Source organism: Netta rufina (genome assembly GCF_964035555.1).
Source record: "Netta rufina genome assembly, chromosome: 1".
Classification (NCBI taxonomy): Eukaryota; Metazoa; Chordata; class Aves; order Anseriformes; family Anatidae; genus Netta; species Netta rufina.
Window position 1 is genome coordinate 199410679 of NC_140123.1, and position 27291 is coordinate 199437969.

Sequence of the window (27291 nt, forward strand, 5' to 3'; positions counted from 1 at the left end):
AAAACGGAGCTCGCTGCGCCACAGTTTTGGCACTTCTGTGCTCAGTGGCATTCGGTATGCGTTCAGGAAGGCCCTTCTCTCCGAGGCGGTCCTCCAGCTGAAAACCAGCACAGTAAATGAGTATAAAGTGCTCCTCGTGTTCAGCGGGCTGGACAGAACAGAAATATTTCCATCGGTATTTCCAGCCGTGCAGTTCCTGCTGCCTGCAGACAGACATCTCTGCCTGCTGGCTCATTGGGATGGGGCAATGGGACATTTTCAGCTGCTGGCGGTAGGTGCCCACGTTTTTTTTTAAGAGAAGGCTGCCCTCAGGGGCTGGCAGAGGCGCGAGGGTCCAGGAGGGCCCCTTCTTGTTGCTTTCAGCACCTCTCAGCGTGGAGCAGCTTTTGGCAATCAGTACAAATGCTCTGGAAACCACGGTTCTGCGATCTTGAGATAAGTGGGGCGAGTCACTTCCTGGAGGTGCTGTCTTTTCTCTTTTCTTCTACAGAAGGAGCGTAGATTGGCACAGAGCAGCACAGAAGCACCAGCTTAGCCCGGGTATTCTGTCCTTTCGTCGGTGGGGGATGAAGTGAGTCACAGGCGATGACTTTTCCGGGGTGTTTTTACCCCCACCTTCTATGCCCTGCACCCAGTGTTTGACTGACCCCCTCTGTGCTAGGAGCTGAGCGTTTTGTAGGATCACAGAATATCCCGAGCTGGATGGGACCACAAGGATCACCAAGTCCAACTCCTGGCTCCACACAGGAGCACCCAAAAACCACCCCATGTGTCTGTGAGCGTTGCCCAAGCACTCCTTGAACTCCAGCAGGCTTGGGGCTGTGCCCACTGCCCTGGGGAGCCTGTCCCAGTGCCCGACCACCTCTGGATGCAGAACCTTTCCCTAATCCCCAGCCTGACCCTACAATGTCCCAGCTTCTGGCCAGGTGTGGGTCTAGGAAGGAGCAGCGAGCACGTCCTGTTACTTGGTGGTACTGGGGAGCTCAGCACCACTGAAGCCATGGCACAGCTCTTTGGGATTCTGCGTAAAGGACTGAAAAAATTGTTTTCACCATTCTTACTGCCTGGTAATTTAACGTAGTGATTGATGAGGTGCTCGGGCTCCTTGCTGGATTTCAGATGAAGAAAAACTAGATGTGTTCCACTCGGTGACCTCTCCTTCCCCTCTATTCGAACAGTTTGTTTTCCAGGCATGAAAGCCCTTTCCTCTCTCCTCTTTTCCCAATCATGGGGACTTTCCACGGTTGCATAAAGGTCTAATTACCTTCCTGCACGGGGATGAAGGGGATTTTGTCACCCATGTGTGGCAGGTGGGAAGGGTTCTTCCTCGCTTCGGCTTCCTCCTTAATGCAGCAGATCGCAGGAGCACATCGCTCTGGGGCTTCAGGTGACTCCTTCAGCCTGACAAGCAACTGCTAGCTGCAGCCGTGTTGTTATCTAGGTAATTAATCCACAAGGCATTGGGGACAATGCGCCGAATAATACAGGAAATGATTAAACTGAATAATTTCCACGGTTTTCTGGTAGAGAGTGCGAGAAGCTGGGAATTGCTGGCATGCTGGAGGTACGATGGGAAGCAGTGACAAGCCGGATTTATTCGGTGTTGTTGTAATTTATGAAATTTGGGGTGGAATTTCTCACTATTGGGATATTTGTTAAAGGCACTTTCCCCACTACTACTAAATAGCAGGTCTGGGAGTCTGCCCAGGCTCCCTAAACTCCCCGAAACCCCCCTGGGGGAAGGTGAGTGTCTCAGGGAGCTGATTGACAGCGCTGATATTTGATATTAGCACTCAGCATAGCTGCTTTGGTTTGCCCTCTGGATAACCATGCTAATGCCCTAAGGAGCTTGCTTTCCTATTTTAGCTACAGCAGTTGAAGGCCTAAAGGTAGGTGACATGAATGCTCCTATAAATATGGATAGTTTTAATCAAGCCTTTGTTTATGGTCGGGTAATATCATAACGGTGTAAACAAGAGAGAGAGTGGGGTGCATAAAAGGTGCTGGGCAAGACGGTGACAAGTGATTGATGCCTTCAATTTTTAGCTGAGGTCGGGAGTGAGATTAATGGAAGGTGGCTGCACCACACCGAGCCATCGGAAGTATTTCTTGCCCTGATGGAAAGCAGGGGAGAGTGAGACGTGAGGATTTGCAGGAAATTCCCGTTGCCTTGGTCTTGCACGTGTCGGCCTTATTCATTTAGCATGCTGTCCCCTCCTGGCAGGCAAAACATGTGGTGGAGTAACGCAGCTGTCCCACGGCAGATTTTTTGGGGAAGGGATTTTATTTCCTTTAAAATGGACGACAGCACCCTCTGGCCACGGAAATAACCCTCAGCTGAGATTAAGGGATTCTGAAAGGTCGCATAAATCTCTTTTCCCTGATAAGAGCCTGTGCTCCAGCCTCTACAAACTTCTCATTTTTGGCCGTGTGGGATACAGCTAGCAAATGTGCTCGGCTCCCTGGTAGAGGGGCTGGGACTTCTGGTGGTGGACACATGCTCTAGTAAACCCACTGCTGCTGACTTTCAAAATTCATCCATTTCCTCCAGACTTCTAACAGTCCTACTGTCATTTTTATCACTCTGTGAATTTATCTACGAACACTGTTCTCCTTATTTTTCAGAGGTAGTGTTCATGTTGAGTAGAAGCCGTAGGAAAGCCCCGAGCGCAGTAGGACGTGAATGAAAATTAATTTGCAGTCCCACACTTCCGTCTCAAAATGCGGACTGCTGGAGAGCCACAGAGGTTTTTTGTTTGTTCTGCAGGCCCTGAGGTGCAGGTGGGGTCAGGTGAGGGGGAAATGGCTCTTGAAAGATCGGTGCTGAGCCTGGAACAGGGGGGTTATCACCAAGTGATGCCGTGTGCGTGGGCTGTGCTGGCAGGGGGAGGTTTGGGGGTGAAGGTGTCAACTGACATTTTTTTTTCACTGGGAAATCTGAACTGAGCAGTTAATTAAAACATGAGTGGGAATATATAATCTAATATACAATAATAATTATTCCAGTCAGCCTTCTGTAACCCCTTCCTTGTCCCTGAATAAATCACTAAAGATGAAGGAGCTGGAATATTACATTTCTTTCCCGATGATATTGTTGGTAGAGAAATTTTGTTTTCCCACCTACACTTCCTAATCTGATCTCTGCCATTACAGGAATTCTGCCCTTTTCCTACAACTCGTACTGCTTTGTCTGCCGTGTTGAAATAGCACCATTCCCCGTGGGAGCTGGTCGTGTTTATGCTGGCACAGCTGTTCCCAGTGTGGAATAACTTTGATAGTGCTACAAGTAGACCCGTGTGCCGATTTTGGTTCCCGTCTTGCACAATCCCAGCTCTTTGTTCCAGGGGTTTTGCTTCCTTGCAGGGCCTGGGCGCAGCACCAGCTGCTGGCCGTGATAAGGTTTCTCAGATCTGGGACTGGAGCAAGCTGTCATCTGTGGTAAGAGATCTTTAAGACACGTTGGGTTGAGCTACACCCAGTTCAAACCACGTCTGCTGTGTTCAAACATTTCCCAGTTGGGTTTAGTGCGGGCAGTGCCTGTCACGTTGCCCTTGGCAGCCCAGGTGAGACAAGAAGAAGAAGAATTAAAGACAGACGCGTGCAGGGGAAGGCTCCTGGGTGACTTCAGGTAGCCTGTTTGCTTTCATAGCTAATGCATTGCAAAACTGTTGGGGGATCCTTTGCTGTCTGGCAGTAAACATGCTGTTTTTTTGTGTGTTTCTTCACTTTTTTTCTGATACCTTTGTTTAGATTGATATTAAAACAGGTGGGACAGCATCCCCTGTGCAAACAGGCTGCTGGGTTAAATAGAGGGGGTAGGAGTTCTGTGCATGCATCATCGCATATCTAGGAGATAAGGAATGAGAAATATAATAAATTAAGGCTGACTTCATAGCATTCGCTCCCAGGATGGTTATTAACATTCCTGTGATGAAATGGGACTTAACTGTGGCAAACGTTAACAGGAATCTTAGACGCTACCGTAGAAAGTAAACTCGTATTGATGTAGTGTCTGAAGATGCAAAATTTGCACCCTGCTGAGCCCTGAGATTGCTGAAGAGTGCATGCTGTTCTGAAGAGGACAGATTTTGATAAATGAGTCTCTGTCTTATTACTGACATGCTTGAGAAGAAAGTGCTGTATTCACCAGTGGGGTAGGAAAGCCCTCGGGCTCCTAGCTCTGATTCTTGCCTTTCCCTGTGGCCCTTCATCCTGGAGATGTTTCTGAGAGCGTATTTACTAGTGCAGCGTAGAAAAAAACATGTCTTTTATGTGACTGTGGTTGTTGCTTAAATGGTAAATCAATAGACACATAACGACAACAGCAACAAAGAAAATTAAAAAGAAAAAGCCAGAGACTGCTAATAACTCGGGAAGGAAGAAATTCGTAAAAATAGACACGGAGTGAAAATGTCAACACTGGTCCTTCGGGCACAGGAGCCATAAATCCCTGGCATTTCTTTTGCAGCACCGAGAAAACCTTCACAGCCCGTGTGTTGCTAACTCTAATCTCTTTCTTTAACTTCTCAGCTTATTTTAAACATCATCAGTTTCGTTTTCTAAACGCCATTCAGCGCGTTACCTACTTGGATTATGCCTTTCGATTCTAAAACAAGCATTTGTTCCAGCATAAAAAAAGCAAAAAGACTGCTTAGCATGAAACGGCTCCAAAACTTTTGACAAAATGCTGCCTATAATAGAACAAAGCATAGCATTGTCCTAATTTATGATGTTTCTTCCTGCTCCGCTCACCCAAAAAAGCCTGTTTTGTGCTCTCAGCATTTGGTATCCGACATGTCTTGTGCTGACAGCCTCAGCCTGTTCCAGCTGAATTTGGGCCCAAGCGGCTCGCTCGGCATCACGAATCCAATTCTTGGTGGAGCTGAGAATAGAGCCTCTCTCCTCTGTCGTAGCTCGGTCCCTCGCTGTAATTACGGGGCAGCTTTCCTTCGGAGCGACGGAGCTGCTGCTGCGACCAAGCCCATTGTAATGAACAGGTCCCACTTTATTTTCCCCTTGCTCAGCGATTCTTTTGCGCTTTTAAAACGCGTTTCCTCAGTGAAACTTGGTAAAAATAATGATTGCCTAATCTAACAAAAAGTAATCTTAAAAAAAAAGGAAATGTTAAATTTCCGCTTTAGCAATATTTGTTAAGCAAGCAGGTTGAGAAAGGGAGGATGTTGTAAGGAAATGGGCAAGCTAAGGTAGGTGTAGGAACTTGAGCAACCTGGGTTAAAGTGTTCACCCCCATTTTACCCCCATTTATGGGACTAGTAACAGGTCAAGGATTTACAGTAAAGTAAAAAAGCTTCCACCTCCCTTTACTGATAAAATAATGCTGCATTTGTAGACCTCCATTCTTGTAGAGAAGCACAACTCAGCCTTGAGAAGAGAAGACTGAGGAGGGATCTTATCAATGTGTACAAATACCTGAGGTGTGGGAGAAAGAGGGATTTGGCCAACCTCTTTTCAGTGCTCTGTGGGGACAGGACAAGGGGCGATGGCCACAAAATGGAGCCCAGGAAGTTCCTCACCAACATGCGAAAGAACTTCTTCACGAGGAGGGTGACGGAGCACTGGGACAGGCTGCCCAGGGAGGTTGTGGGGTCTCCTTCTCTGGAGATATTCAAGGCCCGTCTGGACGCCTGCCTGGGCAGCCTGCTGTAGGGAACCTGCTTTGGCAGGGGGGTTGGACCCGATGGTCTCTGGAGGTCCCTTCCAGCCCCTACAGTTCTGTGGTTTGGTGAACTCCAGAGACCAAGAACCCTCCAGGTGCCTCCCCCCGATGTGACCAAGCACGATGTGTTCACTGACGTGCTCTGTGTATTTACCAGTGACTGTTGCAGTCTCTTCTGCTCCCAAAACAGAGGCATGTGTTTAAAAAAAACGTAGTCATATAGGCTTGGTGGAATCTTAATTGCAGCTTTTTTCTATTTGTGTTTTATAAAAGCCCTTTTAGCTATTGAGGGAGAGCAGGAAGAGGACTGCAGAAACACTCCTTGACTCTTCTTCCTTCGTTCTCCAAATATCTCAGACAGTAAGGTGACATCCTGCTGGGGACACCGTCTGGTGACATTTTTAAGGAATCCTACCATGCAGGAGGGCATTCCTAAGGAATCCTATTGCCAGCATATAGTTTGCTGGCCTGAAAGTTTCCCTCTTGGTTGTAGGCCCAGCGTGTGCTGCGAGCCCAAGTCCTGCGTTCAACAGGGGAACAAAGACTGGCTTTTGCATTTTTTATTTTTATTTTATTTTCTCACACGAGCAAGAAGAGGCAGGAAGACGCCCATTTTCTGTTCCTTTATCAGACAGTTGTGAGCTAGCGTGTGACTTGGGAATGCAGGGGGGTTGTTCTGACAGTTCGCTGGAGATCCTCGCAGTGCCTCTTAGGGCTACTGAGGTGTTTTGTTTGCATTTTGCTCTGTTTATGTATCTGGGAGCTCTCCCAGTTCAGGTTTCAGCCCAGTTCCATTCCACTAGCACGTGGAGCAAGCGAGCATCCTCTTGAAACCCCCCGGGAAGGATGTGAGGGGCAGAGCTGAAGGATGTCCTGAGGCTGGTGGCACGCCTGGCCCCTTCCTCCGTGCTGCTGGGGGACGGCAGCCTGGGACTCCCCTCAGGTGGTCTGTCAAGCAGCAAGGTAACAACAATTGTAGGAAATTCCTCTCCTGCCCCCAGCTCTCAAGCTCAACAAACAATCCCTTTGTGGAGAGACTGGGGTCATCCCTCTGGTTTCTTATTTTCCTCCATTAACCCTTTGGAATTGGTGGAGCAGTTCCTTTCGGGAGGGATTAGGGAGCGGTGGTTTCTTTCTCCCTTCCCGAACCTCCTCAGGCCTTTCTAAGGAACTGAAAAAGGCATTAATGTTCGAGAAACCATCCTAGAAACAGTCCTGCATGAGAGTATGAGCTGAAATCTCACCTGCGTACTTGCAGAGCTGGTGCGACTGCTTTGGGTTTAGACGTTGACATTTTGGGTTCTTCATTCGAGCGAGGCTAAAGGCCAAAGCCTCTCAGTTCGGTGCGGAGCACGTCCGTGTGCTGCTCGGATGGGGACACGCTGCATTGGAAAGCAACGCCCTGCCTCTGTCCTTGCCCTGGCTGCATCCCAGCTGATGCTCAGCCCTGCCCTGCTGTCAGAGCTTCCTGATTTATGGGCTTGCGTTGGAAGCTGCTGATTGTAGCTGCTCATAAAGACCGTGTAAAAAGGCACCGGCTTTGATAGACGTGACCCAAGTGTCAACATTTATCTTTATTTCGTTTACAATCCTTGTTTTCTCCCAAGTTCTTGTTTTCCAGGCCTCTCACTCCTGCCGTCAAAGGGTGAAAAGGTGATGCTCCAATAAACGCCCCGTGGCATGTCATGTTCTCTGCGGGTCTCCTGTTAATCACCCCTGCAGTTTAATAACTTCACGTGTATCTAACTTGGCTGTCCTAAAGCCGTATGATGTGTGCCTTGGCTCCCGCATCAGACATTTTCCAAGGGCTTGTTCTGACTGACATACATTCTTCCACCCACTGTTTCCCTGTAAATCCATTAGGGAATGATGGTACCTTGGGTTAAGGTCACGCGCAGGGTGTGAAGCAGCCTACTCTTTAATTTCTCGCTCTGCTTCCCTGTAGGGAGATCAGGTCATGAGTTTTACTGCTCTCCTTTTGGCCTTTTCTTTCAGGTCTTTTCTTCCTTGCCTTTGTAGTGGTGCCCTTTCCGACCGAGTCGCAGCAAGGAGCCTCATACCCAAAAAACATCTCTGAGAGCTGAGAGCAGACAGAAACAGGTCTGGGCAAGGAAGGGTGTCTCGTTGTGGACACACTGCAGACTGGAATGTGGATGTAGTTGCCAGAGCCAAGACTCCCTTGCAGAGGTGAAGGCTTTAGTTCTTTCCTGTGAGTAAGCTGGGAGTGTATGAGCTTGGGGAAACGAGATGTGTAAAGAAAGTGTTCCTTTTTGTTTCCTTTTCTCTGTTTCTAAGAAAGGATATTCCTTGCATTAAGCAAGCGAAGCTGGATGCCATTTGGAGTTGCTTGCCAGCACAGGGAGAAGAACTTGGAAAAAGCAATTTCACTAGTGCACATCCTCTTTATTAATTTATTTCTTTTAGCTAGGGAAGGGGTTTCTTCCTAGAAAATGAAGGGAGCTGGAGCGGTTGAGCTGGCAGGCAATCAATTCATATCTGCCTGATCTGAAGAAGTACTTAGGCTTTGCATAAGTACCTGTGGATACGCTTGGGGAACTGGCACGCTGCGGTGGGCTGTGTGTTTTTCATTATGTCAGTTTTTTAAAAATTTGGTGAAAACAGCCCAATTTTCTGGGCGGTAGAATTTCTTCTCAGCTGTCGTTCGGAAGCGGCGTGGGGCCGTTATTAATGAGGGGAGGCGTGACAGCCCAGCACATCGTGCCGGGCAGGAGGCTGCTGTGCCCCCAGGACCAGCACGTGGCACGCAGCGAGGTCTGGAGGTGCACCAACCCCATGACGCTTCAACAGGCAAGACCTGGAGCTTTACAGCTTTAACTGAAGCAGCATGTGAAAGGCTTAGCTCACACGGTCTCGTCCTCGCTGCTGCTCCCACTTCATGCATAACTACCTGATTAATGCGGAGATTTTCATTTTCAGCTTCCATTTCATATGCTTATTAATTGCATCCATAGATTTACAATTTGTAAGACTAGAAGAGATAATTATGATCTTGTAATTTGCTCTCTCCACGCAATCGAACTGCTTCTGACTTCTTAGCACAAGTCTTTCAGTAACTTAAGCATTTGATTTCCCTCCACGTGTGCCTTCTTTTCGGGCTGAGTTGTCTAGTCCCCATCTCCTGTCACTGAAATGCATCAAACCATCATCGGGCGTGTTGCTTGTAGGATAATCACAGCTGGTCTTAATCTTCCCATTTTTTAAACCGAGCGGACTGAGCTCGTTTGGCTGTGTCAATACACAGCGTGTTCTCCAGTTCTTAGATGTTGTTGCTCTTCCGCATCCTTTTTCACATCCTATTTGTTTTGCACATAGCAAAGCTGTGCTTGCTGTGCCGGTCACGTTTACAGGGGTGCCAAGCAACCTGCCTTCTCTTTTATATACCTATTTTTATATATATATCAAATAATATTTTACCTTTCAGCTGTCCTGTGCTTTGGTTTGGGTAAATATTTACCAGGTCTCTTGGTCATCCTCACTGTTCTCATCGTCATGGCATCCAGAAGAGGATTTCCCCCTTGGCAGCACGATCCACGTTCCTGTGCTCCTGGCCCTTGCTTGGCCTCCCTGAGACGTGCGTTGTGCCCTCACCTCGCTCACCAGATCGTGGTGCACATAGCACAAAAAAAATGCAGAAACAACCACCGCCAGCATGTTGCTCTCCTGTGTGGAAGAATCTTGCTGAAATCTTGTGACCTAGATCTGAAGAGCATTCAGGATTCACCGGTCTCCTTTTGGCACCCCATGTCAGGTGTTTGAAGTGTTTCCGCCCTCTGTATTAATAAGCTGCTGCTGGCTGCTCCGTTTTATTTTATTTTTTATCTTTTTTTTTTTTCTTCCAGACCAGAAATACCTCTCCTTAGTGTTAAACCTTTCTATAACAGGGGAATGACTGGCCTGTAAAGCTGCTGTACTCGCAAACGGAATATCTTAAAAGTAAGATAGACCTTCTGCAAAAAGCTGTGAGATTTTTGTTTATTTGCCCAGAAGTTCAACAGCTTTGTACAAAAACATGGATTTTAGGCCCTCTCTCCACCCCTGCCTTCTCTGTGGCAATGGCTTCTGTTCCTGTCTGTAGGAAGTCCTTTACCACTGGGTGACACTGTTTGATAGTTCTTAACATTTGCAACAGCAAAGTCCTGAAGAAACTGTCCTCTGGCTCTTTGGACTTCTGATTTTGAATCAATACTTCGTTTTCATATGAAATCCCGTGTTTTAATTTAGCTAAACTTCATTCAACCAAATCTGACCCGGTCTTAAATGTGGTGCTCCAGACTGACTGATGCGCTGTGGCTGCAGGGAGTGTGAACTGATCTTATTTGCCTTTTGAAACTTGTATTTTCTTGGAAAAAAAAATGGGTCATTTCAGAATTGCATCTGTGTTACTGTTGACCTGCGTTTGGGTAAATTGCTGGCTGCCTTTTGGGGTGAATCGAGCTGCCAACTATGCAGTGGAGTTTGTTTCCTAGGAGGCGTAATTTCAGTGACCTACTTCTGGACGTCATGTTTACTGCGGTGTGCAGCCACTGCCTGTGCAGCGTGCTGGGTGTGTGTGTGTTCAGCTGCATGCCTCTACTGGTGATGATTTATCCCTGCCAGGTGGATGACAGAGCTGGAAGGGAGGCGTGTGCGTGGCGTGCTGTGGAATGAGGCCGTGCAGCAAGGCGGGAGGTGCAGGACATGCAGCACCTTTTCCTGGCCATCAGAACAGCTCTCCACATCCCCACGGAATCCAGGGCTTTCAGCCAGCACAGGGACCTTGGTTATAAATTGGTATAGAGAATAGAAATCCTCAATAAACAGGCAGGGCTTTGGGGGACTGGAAGGGATACACGGTGCACAGTGTGCTTTATTTGCTGTTAATCCACGGTGTGCTGGTGGGTTGGGCGTGGACTGGCATTTAGGGGAAATCGATGCCCCTCACAGCCTGCTAGTTTTTATCCTGTGTCTTTCTGTCCCATCTACACTCTGTTAAAAATCAGATGCTAAGTGGTTTCACAGGGGAAGTCCCTATCTGAGTGTTGCCTATCTGGCAAAAAGGGGAGGGCGAACAAGTCAACATTTCCTTCTTCCCTCCCTGTATTCTCCCAGCCACCTGTGTCTGCAGATCTGTGAGAGCCACTTCCTTCTCCAGCCTCTAATTGCGCAGCTTCCTTGGTACTTCTCCAGCCTTTTAACTGAGCAGGAGAAGAAACGCGCCCGTGCAGGGCTGCTGGTGCAGCCTTCACTCAGCTGCTTTCAAAGCTGCTGACAGAGAGCTTCGTCGCAGAGCTTGCAGCTGTAGGGAGAATTCTCCTGGATCACCGTAAATTCCCGTCCGTTGGTTTGTGTGAGTTCAGCAGAAGGTGAAATTAGCCTTAAAGTTGTTTGTCTCTCTTTCTGCATCTCTTTTGGTGGACTGGAGACCGAGAGAGACGGGCGGTTCTTCATTACCAGCAGCGCTCTTTGTCCCTCAGCCTCGGTGGGGCTGTGGCTGTCCCCTCAGCACCCAAACTTGGCTGAACTTCGGAGCATGGGACCAGAGACTGCTGGTGGGGTCAAACCTAGTGAGAGCCACAGGCAGGGCTTTGCATTCAAGAACTGTGACAGCATGGGGCACTGCCCCAAATCTTGTGCTCTTTCCTTTCCTGTCTCGGTGACAACACAAACATCTTTAATTGGCCTCCAGGTTTGTCATCCAGTGGATGTTTTCGCTGTGAGCTGTTGACGTTGCATTCTCAGTAGATCACAAGGGAAGCAAATGAATGTTAACTGGATATCCTCGAGGTCTGGAGTGCCGCAGTTCATTTTCATATCCTCTAAAGCGACGATAGGAATCGTTTCAGTGGCCGGTGAGCCCTGCTTTTCTCCGTGTTCTTGCCATCGCTGAGATTGCTTTGGGCCGCCCTGGTCGAGTGAGCAGGAGCAGCAGCAGAAGTCTTTGTGGTCTCTCAGTCTTTTGGCAGCCTTGTAAGTAAATAAATAAACTGTTCACTGCTGATACCATCACCTTGCTCCCTAGGTTTGAGGCTGGAGCCCAGCTGACCCTGCTCACTGCCATTCTAATCAAGCAAGTGCTCGGAGATAATGTGATTGTGTTTATGTGGGCCTAATTGCAATGTCATCCATTAGGCTCAAACTTTTTTTTTTTTTATGAGGAACGCTGCTGTAAGACCTGCCATCAGACTGCAGTGAATTAAAGGAGGAGGGTAAAAAGTACTTTTAACAAATTAACCATTTCTCTCTGTGTTTAACAGCAGAAGAGAAGTTGGGTGAGTTCAGAGAGTCCATGAACCTCTCAGTGTGAGGAAGGTGCTCCTAGTTAAAGTGTTCTGGCATCGTATGGACGAAAGAAATTCAGGCTTGCTACTTCATTTGGTCTGCTGGAGTCTGGAGATTTTAAAGTGCATGGTAAAGAGCAGCGAGGTTGGTCTTGCAAGGAGCTCACGGTGGTTACTACAATTCTTCTCTTGTAGAGGAGAGAGGGCATGAGGGTGAAATAACGTGCCCAGGATCAGGAAGGCAAGGCCAGAGCCAGAAACAAGAGCAGCCAGAGGATTAAAAAGTCTGCCAGCCTTCGTTTGTCGGCAGGATGGTAACGCAGCAAGTGACGGGCAGCAGGAGGATGTAAAATGAGTGATCCCTGTGGCTCAGTGGGTGCCCACAGCCCTTTATGTGTTCAGTTTTGCAGCAGGTTCATGCACTCTCTGGATCCAGAAGCAAATTTTTTGCTACTGGAAGGCAGCAGCCTGTTTGAGCAAACCATGAAGGGCTGGGAGGAATTGAAACCTCCAGCCCACCCTGCCTGTCCTTCTCTCTCCCCCAGGGGCAGGCTGTGCCCGTGCCCTGCCTCGACCCAAACCTCTCCAGCCCTTTCACCCGCCAAAAAACAACCTGTTGGGACAGCGGCTGGCTTCAGCATCCTGCCAGGAAAGAGTGTTTTGCATTCTGTTTTCAGCAGCTCTCACTTTGAATTAAAGGCTGAACCGTGGGAAGTTATTAATGATGTCGGTAATCACGGATTAATCAAGTAAATCTCTCCAGTCAAGTGCCTCTCGCTGCACCGAGAGCGTGGAGATGAAGATGATAGTGGCAGTGAGCTTTCATGTCCAAACAGTGCTGAGGAGGTGACCGGGAAGTGCAGCGTGGATCGCAGCAGCCCTTTTCCTTTCCACCCAGGGCAGAGCTCGCTGTGCTGGAGCAGAGAAATGCCCAAAACATTTTATTTCAATTCCTCTCAAAATCAGAAGGGGGGGAGAGTAAAAACGCTCTTTCTTCCCAATGAATGCCTTTGGGTTGCTTGTAACAAACCGCAAGGCTACGCAGGAGCTTAAAGATGTAAAAATGTAAGCCTTAAAAAATGGTGTTTGATGGCTGGCCGTACAGCACGGAGCAGATGTTCAGGCTTCTTCAGGACTAAAATCTTTCTTCGGGAGGTATTCCGTGTGTGAGCTAACGCTTCTGTGGAAGATATTAATTCCAGGCTTTATTAAGACAAAAAGGAAATGACATGAATTTAGCTTTAATGTAATTTTTGGATCCTGTTATTTTGATGTTCGCCTGTATGCTTAGGCATTTATTTATCTGCTTTTTGAGGGGCCTCAAGCCTACCTCTGCTTGCACAGCTGGAAATAATTGTGGGAACCGTTGGAAGGGTGAAAATGCCACATATAAGTATAATAATAGAAATACATGGTGTCTCCCAGGGATTTTTATATTCAGATTCCAGATGTGGAGGGTGATTTCTGGGATGAGGAATACCAGAGAGCAAATAAATGCGATTCCCTGAATGCCATATAAACACTGGGGTTTTCTTGGCATGGGCTCGCCTCTCGTCGTGAAGCCATACGAGCTCTGCTGTAGCAAAAGCTCTGGCAGCTGCAGGAACCTTAACCCGCTGTTGTTCAGGGCTGCTCTGGATCTGCTAAAAATTCTGGGGGCTGTCTGCGGCTCTCTTTGCATGCGTCTTCCAGCGTTGCTGTCACTTTGGGATTTTTGCTGAAAAAAAAAAACAAACTCTTTAGGTAGAATAAAAAATGAAGAACATCAGAAGCTGATGTGCTTGTTGGAGATGTTCCTCCATGTGGAATTTGCATTCTTCTGGCACACCGTGGCTCTTTGCATTCTTTCAGTATTACCAATTTGAAGGGTCTCTGCTGCTCTCACCGAGCTTACTTGCAATTATTTCATGTATTTTCTTTGGAAAGCAAGTATTTGGTGGCTTATTCCTGGCTTTCCATGGTGAAGGTGTCACTATGGTTCTTCTTCATTGCTCTGAAAGCATCTTGGCATCTGAAAACATTACGTTTCTATCTGGAAGATCCTTCAGGTGATTTTTATATGGGGGTATTTTCTTTGCCTGGTGGGATATTGAAGTAGTTTTGTGGTTCAGTTTGAGGATTCAAAATTCCAAAATCCCAAAAAAAATCAAAATTCAGAATCCAGGATCCCCAGTTAATTCTTTCTGGATTAAAAAAAAAAAATAATAAAAATCCTCATCTCCAAGAAGGCAGGGACAAAGTCTGAGCGAGTTACTCAGGCAGGACGAGGCGCTGCAGGTGGATGCTTTTGTGCTGCTTGTGCAGCCACAGCTGATTCAGAACACGCACTGAGGAAGCGCCTGCCAAATCAGTGGGTGTATGAAACTGGAAACAAGCTCAGCTAAAACAGACCCGGATCCACATCTCCGTCCTCGTGCGCTGGAGTAAGCAGTGAGTCACCGAAATGGGTTGTGCCTTCGCAGTCGATGTGTAGATGAGTGGAAGGAGCCTCAAGCTAAGGCTTGCAGAGGGTGTGAGGGGATTCAGCCAGTGGGAGCCAGGTGCCCTATTTCACTGGCTTCGTTTGGAAATCCTAGCTGAAATCAGTTCCAGCCCAATCACACGTGGAAAGCATCCCCAGTCCTCCAGGGAGCTTTATTCATTCACGTTTGCTGCTAGGAGAGTTCATGTTACGTTAGGAAACCGTGGTTCCTGACCTCAGAGCTGAATACATGCTTTTAAAAATAGGGATGGGACAGAAGAAAGAAGAAATAGGCTTCATTTTAAGCCACTGCCAAAACCAGATCTACATGCTGCAAAATATGACATCAGGCTTTCTGAGAAATGATTGAATCCAATTGTTTTTCGGGGGCTCGTGTTGGAAGAGCAGTACGTTGTCCAGGACAGTTGTGGGTGATTCTGTTTTCCATCTAAGCAAAAGGAAGGCTTGTCTGAAAGAAGCAGCAGGTCATCTGGTGTGCTTTTGTGGAGAATCGTGGATGTTGAACGCCTCCTGGAAGAGTCACAGGTCCTTCAGTGCAAGAGAAGTGAGAGGGGAACACAGGGAAACCAAAGGTTATATCCAAAACAAGCCTGCACTCTGAATCCCTGAGCTGTTTTACTTGGGAAAAACCTGATGTGAACACCAAGGAAATATGAACTACTGCATCCTTATAAAAAAAAATGAAATAATGTGTATACAGCATTGGTGATGGATACACTTGTACATGCTTGTTCATGGCATGGAGCTAAGTGATGTACATTGAGACGTAGGCTGTGTTTTGGGTGTTTTTTTTTGGCTTTTTTCATATGACATGCAATTAGGATTGGAGACAGTTCATCGAGGGCCACCACATTGGGCTGGAGCAGCTGAGGGTGCTGGGCTTGCTCAGGGGGCAGCCTTGGGGACCTAACATTTAGACCTAAATTAGTTTTGATAGAAATCTTCCAAGTTTCTTCAGGCATGAATTTTCCAATGATTCTGGATATTTGGCCTTTGTGCAGGTAGGTGCTTGCTTGTCATCTGTTGCTTAAAAGTGCTGTGACTTGGTGTTTACGTTTTCCGTGCTAGAACGGGAAAATGCCAGATTGGGAAAGGACATAAGTCATCGGGGTTTTATTGGCTTCAGATCAGTGGACTTCTGTAGACTTTCACTGGGTGAAACATGGCCGTAAGACACATCCAACTTTTTCTCCCCGACCACTCTGCTCAGAAACTCCCAGCCCCCATCCCAGCACTGGCAAATTTGGCAATTTTCACCTGGAAACTTTTGCTTAGTTTGGTACTGCTCAGGGCTAACCAACACGAGGTATTTTCTCATAGCTGGCGTGAGACTGATGGCAGAAAATGAGTGTTTGTATGGCTTTGATGAGCATTCGTGGTATTTGATATAGTCACTATTTAAAATATCTTTTGGATCTTAGCGTTGCTGATGCAAAAATGTTTCATCTGGTGGACTTGTTAAAATCAGTAGGGTTCTCTGCATGCTTAACCTCAAGTATTTCTGGTTCTCAGGGTGGAAGGAATCTGCGCATCCAATCAAGGGATGAAGGTTTTCGAAGATAACCTTATGAAATTGCCATCTGTTTTAAAGGATGTTTGCTCTGAGCACCTTCACTTACTACAGACAAAATCTATGTAGAAAAGCATAAATGTTATCAGTGGGGAATGCTGCCTTGATGTGTTTTAGACATCTTTCAAAGGCATTTCAGTGGAGATTTACCATAGTTCTTCCCTTCCCCCTGTTTTGCAGATACTGTGAGTAAGGACACCGAACCCAAAGATCCGTATCCCACTCCAAGAAAGATTATGGCTGAACCCGACTACATAGATGATGACAATCCTGAATTAATTAGACCTCAGAAATTAATTAATCCTGTGAAGTCATCCCGGAATCATCAAGATCTCCATAGAGAGCTGCTTATGAACCAGAAAAGGTAAAAGCCTAAAACGCATGTGTGCCATCCCTTGACCCCAAAAGCACAGCTTGAGGTTTAGTTTCATCAAAATGACACATTTTACCCAAAACCTAGCAGGTGCATTTTGTTGATTGAAATCTTGTAGAAGAAAATGCTGATTCTCAGCCATGGAATTTGCTTGAATTTTAATAAATAGGTCTGGTGATAATTTTCTGTGATAATTTTACCTTCTTTTCTTTGTTTAATTGTTAATTTAAATTAACAATTGAAGTGTTAATTTTATTTTCAAACACCTTTGCTATCACTGTAACGTAGGATTATTATTTTCAGTGTAAAAGCTTTGCCCATGTTGCCCCCTGATTGTTTCCTGTTGTACAATCAGTGGTGCCTACACCAGCCCCAGGTGGGGTACTTGCAAACTCACAACCAAACCTGTGTAGACCAAAAAAATCCAAAAAATGGTAGAATAATAGCTTTGTAAGAAAGCTGTAGGCTGCCCCACTGTTTTATCTAGGTGTTGATCCAACTGTAGGCCTTCCATGTTTGGTCCACCACCAGACTGCGTAGAGGATATTGAACACAAGATCAGCTGTTGATAGGTGAAGCCCTGTAAAAGCTTCTTGTAAAATACTTTTCACTTTGTTTTTCTGAATACTCCCTAAGGGTCGGTTTCATGAGGAAGCAGTTCAGTTCTCCCCTATCGTATTTTTTATTTCAGGCACTGTAATTTGTCTTGAACTCTTAACTTTATCAGGTATTTGACAAAATTCAGTTGTTGAACATTTGATGTTGATCATCAAATCTGCGTGTTTTCACCATTCCCAGTACACCCTGAATTGATGGGGCCACTTTTTAGTCAAAGAAATCCTAAATTTTGTTTCAGATGAAGTTGTTCTCCGGTTTCTTGATCTTTCTTACAATGCAGCGTGGTAGTCGGGGGCCTGCTCTGCTGCCGCACAAGTGTCTCTTTGTATATTATGCAAATTGTGCTTCCTCCTTTCTGGGGTGGGATGCACAGCTGTTGCATTATATATTGCTTTTGTAGAAGTAAAGAGCTGGAACTTGATTTCATCAACTTCTGAGACACAGGGACTCGGCCTCGAGGTAGCTGAGGGTTTGTTATTAAATCTCTCCAACAATGGAGGACTCATTTGAAAAAGATACTACGAGAACAAGCACCTGACTACACAAAGGAGAGAAAAAAAACCTCCAGGCCTGTGAGACTCCTCCATTTAAACAAAAACAAACAGAAACAAACATCTATGTAAATGAGTGATATGGCCAAGATACTAATTGTTATCTTGGTGTCAAAAGCATAATCCTGCATGGCCATCCTAGCAGGAATAAGGGAAGATTTGGTGTCTTCCTGCCTATTCTGGCAGATGAATTAAAATTTACAATTCAGGAATCTGATTTATGAATCCATTAATAGCATACATAATTTGAGTCCTAATCTAGACCTTGGAACTCATGTTCCTTGGCCAGTTACATCCAGTGGAAGAGTAGATCATTTAATGACCATTTTCACGTCTCTTCCGATAATTCCAATGGTCCAGGGGATTACGGCTGTTGCTTTGGCTACTCCAGGACAGCTGGATTTGTGTGTTTGTCAGAAAAGTCTCATTCTGAAAACATCTCTTTTTTTCCCATCTGCTATGGTGGTATTTTGAGAGGAAAAAAGTTATTTTTTTCTATTTTTTTCTAATAGCAAAATCCTCACAAATGCTAAGCTTTGATACTTAATTCTAAATGAACAGCATTTCTTTAGTGTTGAAGTAGAAACGTTTTACAGAGTATCAACTGAATTGGAAGAAAGTGGCCTAAATAGTTGTTTGTCCTATTTTTTTTGTTAACGGGATTAAACTTCAAAGTCAGTTCCTAGCACCACGAAGTTTATAGGCATGGAAAGAAAGAAAGGTGTAAAGTTCCCCAAATTACAACCTTGCTCTGAATGATGTGGAGGCTGCACTAAATTAAGTCTGTGCTGTTGTCTTTTTTTTCCTTTTAAAGTGTAGGAAAGTATAAAGCACTTGAAAACTGTGGAGTTTGTTTTCTTCTAGAAGAATATCCTATTACACCGAACAGTTGTGCTGCCCTCAGTATCTGCTCTTCTTTTATTGTGATGTTGGTGAGCTGCAGCTGTTAATTTGAGACTTGTATTTATTGGTGCAGAAATGCAATACTTTTTTGAGGGTTTCGCCAGCAGGAAAAAATGATATTCTTGAAAAGAGGGTTAGGCTTCTGTGCTTTATGCCATGCATTTTTTAATGGTAGAAGGCATTTCCCCATGCCAACATACCTTCTTCATGCCTACTATAAGCAGTGTCTGTTGGACCTTGAGCTGATGTAGTTCTTTACTAATCATTATTTACCAGAAGTGGTAGATGTTTTGGAGATGCGAAGATCAAGGTAGTGGTAACTCAAGGCATAGGCCACTCATGTTAATTATTTTTACTTATTAAGACACGGCCTTAGCTCTGCAGACTGGTCTCTTGCAGGGACATTAACCCCATCAGCTCTAACTCGTGGTATAGCACAGTTTGCTTACTCTAGACTAAACTTTTAGGATTTTTTTTGACAGAAAAATCATAAAGAGGTGATTCAAGACTCCCAGTTAATCCAGTAGCAGCCTATTTGTTGCTTGTCCCTTCTAAATATGGGAGTGAAAGCAAGTTCAGATATCTTTTACAGATCTGACTGCTGATCCCATTTGATCAGGCTGAGGGTTCTTCTGCTGGTGTTTATCATAGCTAGAGCACATCTAAATCAGGAAAAAGTCATCTTACTTAGCAGCTTGCATCTGCTTCGTGGCTATCTTTATTGCCAGTCAGCAGCCTGGAAGTTCCCATTGATCCAGCTCTCACTTACCCAGCAGTAATAATAACGGCAAAAATCAAATTGCTCCAACTTTTCTCTACCTGACTTATTTTAATTATATTTTAGCCATTACAAATTAGCACGGAACATAAAATATTAACACAATCCTGTAGCTTCTGTTGCGTTTGGGGAATGAGATATTAGGAGAAATATGGAGCAGCATTTGGTGTTGCTAAATATTTGATTTTGCTGCCAGGAGATGTACAGTGATAGAGTGGCACATAATATATGGAGTTGGTCAGAGATGGCACCATAAAATGGTATTTGAATACATTATTAAACACGCAGTCAGATACACGTGTTACGGAAGAATTAGGCACCCACATATTAAGTAGGGAAGGGGTATAAATACTGTTTTTTTGAAAGCTTATGCAGATTATTGAATTTCTTGATTAAACTTAATGCCAGATGTATTCAGATAATAATCGTCACAGGGAAGATGACAAGAACAGGCATGGGTTGGGTCTTTTTGTAGTAGTTGGCTTGGAAAATATTTTGTGCTGAAGGGACTCGAAGCGTTCAGTTGCTGTACTAGCTGAAATCTTGTGAGAGGAAGGATCCTCCGTCCTTTGTCTGGTCTCCAAGGTGACCGCAACTTGTTTTTTTTATTTGGGGTTTTTGTTGTCTTAGCCTCTTTCTGTGTGATTTTCGGTGTAGCCTGGGAGCTCTCACTGTTCTCAACGGAAATAACTTGGCAGCCAGGCATGCCTAAAGTTCTCGTATTTCCAAGGAAAGACAGAATTCATGATTTCCAGGAAAAATGTGACAAAATCCAGAGGGACACCGTGTTTTAGTTCTGCCCATGTGGTCTTCTCTGCACATAGTACCCTGTGTAGGACTGTCTGAACACAATCTGAATTATCAGCTGTCAAGGGAAGTGTTTTTTTTAATCCTTGCTGTTGTTCCCTCCAAAATCTGTTTCCAGCCCTGCTAGTGTCTTGGTTCTTGATGTTTTTTTAATCTGTTTTTCTGGAATGGGGAGAGCAGAAGGAAGACTGACTATGAAAGCCATGGCAGTGAATTATCCCGGAGAAATACTAGCATGCATGTTGCAGGGAAATATTCTCAGTAATAACATGGCTTAAATTTCAGTTTAGGATTTAGATTAGAAACCAATAAAATTTCTGCCCATTTTTTCCTTTTAATTAATTATTTGTATTTCAAAGTGCCTAAATAGGCAGCCAGTTGACTGGAGAAAACCTGCATACAGTTCTGTGTGAATTTACGTGTATTAAAAGTGATCTCTTTCTCCCTTGTTTCCCCTGCCCCCCTACTCCTCCTATTTAATTTTAAGGGGTCTTGCACCTCAGAACAAACCAGAGCTACAAAAGGTGATGGAGAAAAGAAAACGAGATCAAGTTATTAAACAGCAAAAAGAAGAGGAGGCGCAGAAGAAGAAGTCCGACCTGGAAATAGAGCTACTGAAACGGCAGCAGAAGCTGGAGCAGGTAAGATGGGAAACAGCACCAACTTTACACATCTCCCTCTGAGCTCAGCACCCCATGCTCCCTTGGTAGACAGGAGAGAAGCAGCAGCAGATTTTTGGCGCGGTTCCTCTGACTGAATGCAGGCACCTCTTTTACAGTGACTCAAATCACACTCTACAATTACCTCTTTGTTTTCACATATTATTTAGGAACTCCGTTTAGATCTCTGCCTTTGGTCAAATGAATCCTGTTTGGAGCAACAGCAGTGTCTGTGGAGCACTGGCCACATGTAACCATTGAAACTGTGGTGAATTAGCCAACTTCTGTAGCCTTTATATCAAGAGTTGATCACTAAGATTGGATGTGAGACTCTACTGCATCAAAACTAGACGCCTGATGAATAAAACATCGATTGTTTCTTTCTCCTGGGTTGCGTACAAAAACTAGGTGACTTTTTAAGGCTGCAAAAGCTCTTTTGAATGAATGAGTCTGTTGGCTTTTCCAAATGAAGGAAAACATTCTCAGACCCCAAGTGGAGAGATTATATGGAGTTGCAACCTTTTGCTGGGAAGCTTACTGCTAAGCACAGGGCCAGCCAAAGGTCTCTGTGCCTCTTAAGGCACTTTGCATACTTGAGAGGCAAATTTTTGTCAGTGAAACACCCCATCAAACAAGTCAGCGTGCATAAAACATTGCATTTACCTTTAAATAAATGAACGCTTTAGAACAGGATCTCCAGTTTTTCTTGACAAAAATCAATTAAATCGAGTAACTCTATTGAGAATGAGGTGTAGTCAAATCAATGTTTAGGTTTAGTGTTTTTTATTATAGTTTTTAACGAGGCATAGAAATATTTTTTGGGGGAGAAAGCTATTGTAATTTGAAGTATATCGTCCTGTCACTGGTCCTTTCTGCTCTTAGAAAGATAAGGCCAGCTTCAAAAGATGCCTGATTTGGAATTGAGCCACCCAAGGACGTATGTAGAAAAGAGAATTCTCTTAGAAGAGGAAAAGCCTGTCCCCTGCAAACAATGTTGTGACTTTGTAAGCGCTATGGGAATGTCATTAATTAACATGACACATGGAGGAATGTTGTCATGAGCATGTCATGAGCATGTCATGTAACAGAGCATGTTCTTTGTCCGCAAACCAGAGACAAAGGAGAGATTCTTTAAGAGAGCTAAACAGAACCAACAACATCGTCCCCATTAATCAGGGAGACCTTGGTTTGTTCTAAGAAAAAGCTCCTTTCAGAAGCTTTTGTTAGTTTTCTGAAGGGTTATTTCTTCCTTTCTGGTGACCTGACCTGTCTGCCTTCACTGAGGATTGCCAAGCAATCCTTACTCTGTGCAGCGGGTAATGCTCTGAACTGGCACTACATAGCTTTGCCCTGCAGTGCAGAGAGTCTGACCTCATGGGGTAACTTTCAGAGCATGAGCTTCAACTGGGTCAAAAATGTCAGTGAATGGACTTCAAAAAATGAAAAGCTAAGGGCCAAGGAGGAGCTGTATTGATCTCTGTGATAGAGAAGGCAGATCTACCAAAAGATGGTCAAGTTAGATACAGAAATCCATACCTAGGCACTCAGAAATAAATTCTGCAAGTATGCTCAGTAGTAGCTGTTCACACGTGTTCTCCCACAAGGCACATTTGGTTTCATCCTGTTCTGAAAGCCAGAGAAGGGATTTTTTTTTTATTATTATTTTTTTTTTTAATGAAGATGTCCAAGAACTTCCTCAGAAATGCTTCATCTTATTCTCTTACTGGACAAGCAGAGTTTTTGTCCATCTGGCAAAGGCATTTGCAGGCCTGCTGGAATGAGCTGGAGACAAGGATTTGAAAAGACTGATGGTTTATGAGAACAGATACTCCCAAAGAAATACAACTTTACCTTTTCCATGAAAGAAGGAAAGGAAGCAGTTTAAATTGTTATGCATGGCCAGTTATTGAAGCTGTTAGCTTTTAGCCTTTTATGTCAATGATCTACTTTATACGCTTTTTAACATGCGGATTCCTTTTCAGCTGGAACTGGAGCAACAGAAGATACAGGAAGAGCAGGAAAATGCACCTGAATTTGTCAAAGTCAAGGGCAACTTGAGGAGGACGGTCCAGGAAGCAACAGAAGCACCAGACTCCTAGAGCCAGCACCTGCTAAGACTTCCAGCTTTCCTGTGGTGGCTGCAGAGAGGCTTTTGCAAGTTGTCTCAGATTTCCTTGTCAAGAGGGAGAAGAACAGCATCCAGCTGACACTGAAGATGAGATTTTCAATTCTTGGGAAGCGTGGATTAAAAAGACTTAACAGAAACGGATCGACTTGCCAAATGCAGTCCTGAGATTGGCGGATGAGGAGTAGGCTTGTCAGTTCAGTGTCACGGACCGCTCTGAAGTGCTCACTCTGAGATTTTAACCAGGGATACTAGGGAAGTTTCTTCAGCGTTGCACTGCTTTATCTCTTGTGATCCTAGTTTAGTGGAGATACACAGATTATATTTTGCTTTAAAACAAAACAAAAGTCCTCCTGTGGTATCTTAATGAAACTTTCCTGTGCAGGTAAATTTCCTCCATCCAGACCTACACCCTGCGTGCGTATCACAATAATTTGTGTTCGGTCGGAATTTTTAGCAAGTTTCGGAGGAGATGAGGTATGACGATCGCTGCTGCCCATCCCCACTGGGATAGGCAGGTGTAGGCCAGATGGGAATGCTTAAAATTCACCAGCAGTGAACTGTTGAGCAGCCTTAAAGCCCAGTTCTCCCTGTTGAACGTGCAGAATTTGGGCTATGAAAGAGCAGAAATCTGATGATCCTCTCACCAGAGAGAATCCAGAAGCTGATTTCCCAGTGTCTTCAAACTTCTCCCTTGAAATGTTGTGTGAAGGTCTGTGCAGTGCTACCTGTGTATTTACCTCTCTCATCTCTCAATGCAAAACGACCTGTCTTCTGTCCTTGTGTTTTGCAATCCTCCCTACTTTGCTGTCGTGGCCTTTCTCCTCCAAGAACACGCTGGCCTGAACGCGGTGTTAGCACATTACTCGCCGAGACGTCTTCAGCTGAAATGAGGAGTCTGGTCTGCCCTCAGTCCCTGCTCAGTTGTTGCAGGAACTCGTTGCCATCGCTGCAACAGAGCAGTGTTGAACCCAGACCAAACTGATCATTGCAATCTACCAAAATGGAAACAAAATCCCTAAAGCGAGGCATAAAGTGAACCTCACTTTATCCCGTCCTAAAAGAAGAGGGGTAATGTGTTACCACTGCGTCTTCGGGTCCAGTTCTGTCACCTTCTGCCTTTCTGCGAGTTGCCCCTGTGACTTGCTGTTAAATAAATGCTCCTCAGCTTGCAGAGGAATGGCAGAATCTGATCCTTCATGCTTATGACTACTAGACACCCAGGGAAGCCTGGGGGGAGGAGGGGGGAACAGGTGGCTCACGTAGGGTTATAGGGCTGGGTTCTCACCTGGTATGGCTGGGTGTGGATATTCTATCTTGAGAGTCTGGGGAAAAACCCTCCTCTTCTTCGACTGGCGTATTCCTGGCTCTCGCTGAGGCTGTGCTCATCCTTATCAGCTGGGGATCTAATCATGGGCTTTGCCTTAGGATGCTAAACGAAATAATTTCTACTCTGTAATTACATTGGGCATAACTGTCGGAGAACACTTTTCCCTGATATCAACAGTGGCGTGTTTGTGTTGTAAAGGTGGGGGGGGGGAGGGTTTGTTGGTTTGTTTTTTGCTTTCTTTTGCCTTTCCTGTAAGTATTGGATGTTTAAAATACAATTTCAGTGTAGCACTTGGGACGAAATTCTCATAATTAGCAATGTTTCCTAGTTACAGGCTTCAATTTGTCAAGATCCAGGCATTTGTTATGAGGGCATAATCAGATCACGAGCAAATTGAATTGCAGTAAGTGTATTGCCATTGATTCAGATTTGCAGCGTGACTCACGTCTGGGAGATTAAACGTGAAGATGCTCTCCCAGGCCGTTCTGATCAGGGGCATGCAGCAGACAAAGGCCAAATTTAAGACTTTTCCACGTCTTTTCTCAACAGAGGAACACCTGGAGCGCTGCAGATGCTTCCCTCCCTCCCTCCTTCCCTTCCTTCCTCTGTTAGGAGAGGATCTTCCTTTCTGGGCAGCACGTTATTCAAACACTTGCACTGATGGAGTTCATTTCGTACTGCTGATGGCTGAGGCAGTGCTACGTGCTGGATTTCCATGCCACACTCACCTTTAGCCATCCCCAGCCTAAAACACTTCACGTCTGTCAGCTTCCACTCTGCAGTTAACCTCCTGCTCAGCATGGAAGCATCTCAAATCGGTGAGGAAACCCTCCCCTGGCTCGAGAATACCATTTCTTCTCAGCCCCTTGTCCTCCTGTGCAGGCACAGCAGAAGGTGGGTGCAATCCACATGCCACCAGAGCCAGTGGGGACACCGTCCGCTCCCTGACTCTGGTGAGTGCTGGGCTCAAGGCTGAAAGTCTGCTGCTTTCTGTCCACATCACCTGGTGATTCAGGCGGAGTTTCTCTTTCTGAAACACAGGAGGCCAGGGAACTCCCTTGTACATTCAGTGTGAAGCAGATTTTTTGTTGTTTGTTTTCACTTGGAGTTAATTCTGCGTACAGCCACAACATCAGCGTGTCTGTTACGGCATCTCTGAACCCTGCTGACCTTGTAGTGTAGGAATCAAGCCACCCACATCATTTTGACAAGCAAAAGCTTGTCTTTAAAGTCAGGATCAGGCTAGAAAGGGCAACCCAACAGTCACACCACGAGTGTCCTGTGCAGCTCCTCAAGAAACCCCTTGCCAGTAAGTGATTCCCAGCCTGCCCTTTAGCTCTGTGGGATTTGTAGCAATCCTGCAAATACTTCAGCGATTTGGAAATGGCTCACTTTTACCACTTTTGCCTCTAATAAGGCAGAACTTTTTAAAAATTCTCGCTTTTGATAGTACAGTAGTAAATTTTTAGAACTTTTTGTGGCTTTAACCTTCTGTTAATATCTGCACTTGTTTGAGTGTACATATATAAATATATATAAATATAAAAAGGGAGCCTTAATGGATTTGTTTTCATAATTTAATATTTTTTGTATTTGCTCTTGTATAATTGTTTTTAACTAAAAGTATTACAGAAACGAGGAACACTTAGAACCAAAGCTATGCTTAATAAAATCTACTACATGCTCGGAGAGTGCGGTGCTGTCTGTCACGTCCTGCTGAACCCAAAACCTCGGGGACCACCCTGAAATAACCCAGCTTTGTTAAACCATGGCATACAGGCAGGAGTATCAAGAGCGTGGTGGCTTTTGGGTCCTTACAACTGTGTTTGTATATGCAAAATTGTTGCTAAAATTAGGTGGCAGAGGAGGTTTGCCTCTGGGTTTCTGGGGCTTGGTGGAGAGACTGCCCTCTGCTCTGCTGAGGCTGCTCAGGCACAGCCAAACCTGTTTGGAATTATCCTTTGATATTTCACCCCAGCTCGAAGAAAGAAAACGGAGCAGAGGACATTTGATCTGCTGTAGCTGCAGATCCAGGGGAAAAGATGGTCTTCCTTCTGTGTGCTTTTTCGGATCGCATGGAGCCAAAATGTTTTGTCAAGGGGCTTTGTGAGCACAGGCCTGCTGCCCGGGGGTCTTGGTTGCTGTTGCAGGAGCCACGGATGCCTCTCATAGCTCAGAAGGGCAGGTGGCACTTGGGAGAGCAGTGATAAAGAACCGAGCAAGGTGGCTGGGGATGGGACAGCTTCGGTGGGGCCGTATCTGTAGGGTCAGAACTGACATCTCCAGGGTGTGTGTGGGGAGCTGGATGCTCAGCACAGTGATGGGAAGAACGCCCACGGGTAATGAGATCCAGAGGAGTGGAGCTACAAGACGTCTTCTTGCCCCACCCCACCTCTTTAAACTGACTTTGATCTGGCAGAGAAGGGTTTGTGGTGCCCCTGTAGACATCAGCGATGGCTCTCCGTGGTGGAAACCATGACCAGAGGAAGCATTTCATGGTGGTAAGAGCACAGATATTCTGACTTCCACTCCTTGCTTGTCTTCCATGGTCCACCATCTGCCAACGCTGTAGATATTGCTAAAGGCTGCCTTCAGCCATCACGCTGCTGCTTGCTCCCTCACTACATCTCCAGCACTTAATTACCTGAGTAATCACGTTCCAAATTAACTTCTACCACGTACCCAACTCCACTCTGTCTGCTGGATGGCACGAGCAATTGAACACAGATTGAGGTTGGCACCGGGAAGCTTCAGTCTGATTAGGGGGGAGGAAGAAACGTCCTTCCTGCCCCCTCTTCAGCTGCTGTGAGACCGCTTCCATAATGGAATTAAAACGCTAGCTCTGCTTCGTCGTGCCTGAAAATTAAAGGGCAGCCAGCAAGCCTAAACCCCTCACTGAGGGCTCGTTCATAGCAGGGACCGCAGGTATGAAAGGGCAGAGGGTGCTCAGCTGAGCCCCACTTGCTCTGGACTGGGAGCTCGGCAGCCCAGCACACCCCAAACTGTCCCTGCAGACGGGGATTGCTCTGTCTGGGGTCGTGGGGGGGCTTTTGGTGTTCCATCCAGCAGGACGTCTGCCTTCGAGCTCCTCTCGGGCAGATGGAGCCTCAAGGATTCTCTGATGAAAGGCTGATGAGGAA

The 27291-nt window shown here is 45.7% G+C and overlaps 1 protein-coding gene across 1 annotated transcript in view; it reads left to right on the forward strand.

The window, feature by feature from the left end:
• Positions 1-24001, forward strand: part of FAM107B (family with sequence similarity 107 member B) — a 52848-nt gene extending 28847 nt beyond the window's left edge. Inside the window, exons 2-4 of the mRNA XM_084305822.1 lie at positions 16188-16371; positions 20525-20678; positions 22679-24001. Of these exons, the coding sequence (XP_084161948.1) occupies positions 16244-16371; positions 20525-20678; positions 22679-22795 (399 nt within the window). The 5' untranslated portion in view covers positions 16188-16243 and the 3' untranslated portion in view covers positions 22796-24001. The remainder of the gene's footprint in view (positions 1-16187; positions 16372-20524; positions 20679-22678) is intronic.
• The last annotated feature ends 3290 nt before the right edge of the window (positions 24002-27291 follow it).